Source organism: Sardina pilchardus, chromosome 5, assembly GCF_963854185.1.
Source record: "Sardina pilchardus chromosome 5, fSarPil1.1, whole genome shotgun sequence".
In the NCBI taxonomy this organism is placed as follows: Eukaryota; Metazoa; Chordata; class Actinopteri; order Clupeiformes; family Clupeidae; genus Sardina; species Sardina pilchardus.
Window position 1 is genome coordinate 32,127,386 of NC_084998.1, and position 3,685 is coordinate 32,131,070.

General features: G+C 55.5%; 1 protein-coding gene across 1 annotated transcript in view; it reads left to right on the forward strand.

Moving 5' to 3' along the window:
* Positions 1 to 3,685, forward strand: part of npas4b (neuronal PAS domain protein 4b) — a 4,167-nt gene continuing 482 nt past the window's right edge. Inside the window, exons 1-9 of the mRNA XM_062537520.1 lie at positions 1 to 175; positions 612 to 745; positions 877 to 979; positions 1,084 to 1,375; positions 1,559 to 1,668; positions 2,006 to 2,141; positions 2,334 to 2,422; positions 2,477 to 2,592; positions 2,656 to 3,685. The exon at positions 2,656 to 3,685 is cut by the window's right edge and continues 285 nt beyond it. Coding sequence (XP_062393504.1) covers positions 1 to 175; positions 612 to 745; positions 877 to 979; positions 1,084 to 1,375; positions 1,559 to 1,668; positions 2,006 to 2,141; positions 2,334 to 2,422; positions 2,477 to 2,592; positions 2,656 to 3,685 — 2,185 coding nt within the window. The remainder of the gene's footprint in view (positions 176 to 611; positions 746 to 876; positions 980 to 1,083; positions 1,376 to 1,558; positions 1,669 to 2,005; positions 2,142 to 2,333; positions 2,423 to 2,476; positions 2,593 to 2,655) is intronic.

Consider the following 3,685-nt stretch of genomic DNA (forward strand, 5'->3'; position numbering starts at 1 on the left):
ATGTACCGATCGACTAAGGGGGCCTCGAAGGCACGGAGGGACCAAATAAACGCGGAGATACGGAACCTGAAAGAACTTTTGCCCATCTCTGATGCAGACAAGGCTCGGCTCTCCTACCTCCACATCATGTCTCTGGCTTGCATGTACACAAGGAAGTCCGTCTTCTTCTCCCAAGGTAATGGAACTCCTCTGATGAAGCCATACTTTATGAAGTGATGAAGTCATGAGAAAAATGAGGAAAAAGATTATTGTATTAGGGTTACAGTTGGATGAAACTAATCTGATAATTCAGCACGTTATGAAGAGATGAAAGATGGGGGAAAATATGTTTTGATAGGGTTACCATTGTTAACTGCTTGAGGAACTGTTTCCTTTAAACTTTTACCAACTTGATGAAGGGTGTCGTGCCTCGTGTCTCTGTCCAGGGTTCTGAAATGTGTCGCTGTCTGTGGTGCTAGGAGCGCATGCGTGTTTTATTTGACAGATAGGTAGATTTAGTCCAAATGCTTTGAGGAGTCTACGAAGTCGCATAATATGGCCGAACATTTTTATTCATCACTGTCTATCTTTCACAGAGATGGCGATGACGGCTCGTCGCGAGGAGCGTGGAGGCGGTAGCCTGCTGTCCTTAACCGAACTGTCGGAGCTGCTGAGCGCGCTGCCGGGATTCCTGCTTCTGATCTCGAGCGAGGGGAAACTTCTATACCTGTCGGACAATGTCGCGGAACACCTCGGCCACTCTATGGTGAGACATCATTCATTACGACTCCACATGCGCTCAGCTGCCTTTAACCTTTTCACACCAACAGCCTACAATTCATTTTACGAACTGGTCCATCAGACCATAACTGATGAAATGTTCATTTGTGACTTTAGGTTGATCTGGTAGCCCAGAGTGACAGTGTATATGACATCATCGATCCCAATGACCATTTTATCCTGAGAAATAATCTCGTACCGACGACTGCAACAGAAACAGGTAATCCTCACATTTCAACTTTGTTTGTTTGACTGCTAAACACATTCTAGAAAACGAGCAATTCTGGTTTTAATCAAACGGTGTTTTTTTTGTCAATGTCCCAGATCGTCTTTTCCGATGCCATTTCAATACCTCCAAGTTCATCCGTCGCCAGGGAGCGGGAAACAAGCTGACGTTGGTGCGTGCGCGCTGCCTGTCGCTCCCGGCTTCCGCCTCGTCCTACTGGTCCTCGAACCCCGTGTGGATGTGCTCGTGCTCGCCCCTGGAGCCCCAGACACCGTACCCCGCCACGCCGAAGAACCCGCTGCTCACGCCGCCTCCTGACCAGTCGTTCTTCCTCGCGTGCTTCCACTCGAGACACGCGCGAGACATGAAACTGCTGGACGCGAACGACAGGTATGATAACTTTGTGTTGTCCCGTCTCTCTTCATGTGCCTTTTAATGTGTGTGTGTGTGTGTGTGTGTGTGTGTGTGTGTGTGTGTGTGTGTGTGTGTGTGTGTGTGTGTGTGTATGTGTGTGTGTGTTAATTCTGAGGTAAAGAGTGTGTGTTAATTCGTTATTCATGTTCATTTCGACAGCATCAGTGTGTATCTGGGATATGAGGTCGAGGAGCTGCGCTCGCGCTCCTGGTACAGTCTGCTTCACCCCAGAGATCTGTCGCATGCCTCAGCACAACACTGCACACTGCGTGAGTACAACAAAAACAACAACACGCACACACACACACACACACACACACACACACACACACACACACACACACACACACACACACACACACACAAACAACACAGCCATGGCCTGGTGATCAAAGGCCTTGATGTGATTGAGAACTCATTTGGACCCTAATTGGGCTCATTCATATGCATAATATCTGAGTTTCATCCATCTCACACACACACACACTCACACAGTCACTTGTAAACAGTAAGCAGACACCACCATGACACCAGGTGAGGTCCTGACCAGGTCTGTTCTCTCTCTCTCTCTCTCTCTCTCGTGTGTGTGTGTGTGTGTGTGTGTAGTGTGTGAGTCGGGGGAGCGGCGGGTGGAGATGGTGGTGCGGGTGGAGGCGTGTGGTGGCTCCTGGGTCTGGCTCTACATGGTGCTGCAGCTGGAGACGGGGGACCAACCAATCAGCTGCCTCAACTACGTCATCAGGTAGAGCAGCACCCACCCACACACACACACACAGACACAACACATCAGTTTTAATGGCAATGGCTGATGTTTAAGAGACCCATATCCATATTACTGTAGGATCTTGAGTTTGGGTGTGTAACTCTCTCTCTCTCCTCTCTCTCTCTCTCTCTCTCTCCCCCCGTCCCTCTCTCTCTCCTCTCTCTCTCTCAGTGAGTCTGAGGCCTGGTCAGTGCGCCAGCAGCTGTGTTTGGAACAGAACCAGTTGGCGTTGTACTTGGGCAGCGGCGGCGGTGGTGTTGGTGGTGGTGGCGGCCCGTACCCAGAGGCCCTTGCTCTGCCCTGCTGCCCGTCAGAGCCACTGTCCAGCCCCGACCAGGTGTTCACACCCAGCAGCAGCGGCCTCTCCGGCCAGTCCTTCGACTTCAGCATGCCCACGTCCAGCCAGAGCTCCTCAGACGAGCTGGCCACCGCCGGGCCCCTGGACCCCCACACTCACCCCCACACTCACCCCCACCACCCACACCCAGCCCAGCAGCAGCAGCAGCAGCAGTCCCTCCCCCAGGAGGGCTTCACTCTGCTGGGGCAGTGGAGTGGGCCCACTGGGTCCCTCTTGAGCCCTGCGGGTCCCTCTCCACACCGCCCCCTGCCCCCCCTGGCTATGCCCCCCCTGGCTATGCCCGTGCCCCAGCAGAAGGGGGAGTTTGTGTGCACCCCCCCCTACACCCCTCGCTTCGGAGGTGCAGGCAGCTTCCTGTTTGGAGACGAGCAGTTTGGCCTGGACTCCTCCTCCTCCTCCTCAGGGGGGCCGAGTGCCAGTGCTCTGGTTGGCTCGGGGGTGCCCACCTCAGGCCTCCTGCCCTGCTCTGGCCTGGCGCTGCCCCCGCCTCCCTCCGAGGCTGCTGCCCGTCACAAGTCCCGCTACGGGAAGCACAACATGCCGGGCGTGGCTGGCGTGGAGTACACCACCATGGCTCTGCCCGAGATCCGGGGGCCGCTGTACGTGGACGTGCCCCATGGGCACTACCCGCTGCCCCCGGAGGGCCTACTGACGCCCGACGCCTCACCCACCAAACTGGCCTTCCCCGCCGCCTTCTTCACCCAGGAGGGCGCGCGCCAGGAGGAGATGGAGAGGCTGGAGATCTCTCTGCTCGCGCAGTACATCAGTGCAGTAGCCGAGGGTTTCTATGACAACCCCCTGCACCCTAAACCCTCTGCCCAGAGCGAGGCTGTGGCCGTCTGCCAGCTGTTCCCCACTGGCGCCTTGGTGCCCACTGTAGACTTCCTGCCCGTCCCAGAGGACATCTCTCTGTTTGAAGAGAGCATTGTAGTGGACATGTCTCCCAAAAACACCTCCTCCCCCGCCCCACACCCACTCTCCTCCTCCTCCTCCTCCTTCTGCTGCTCCTCCTCGCAGCGTTCCCCCCCTGTTCCTGGGACATGGCCCTCTCCCTGCCACTCTCAGCGAGCTCAGTCCCCTATTGGTGAATACCACTTCAGTAGCGTCCAATCGACGCGTACTAACCACCCAGTTGGGGGCGGGATCCTAGGAGCCGGCCTGGCGG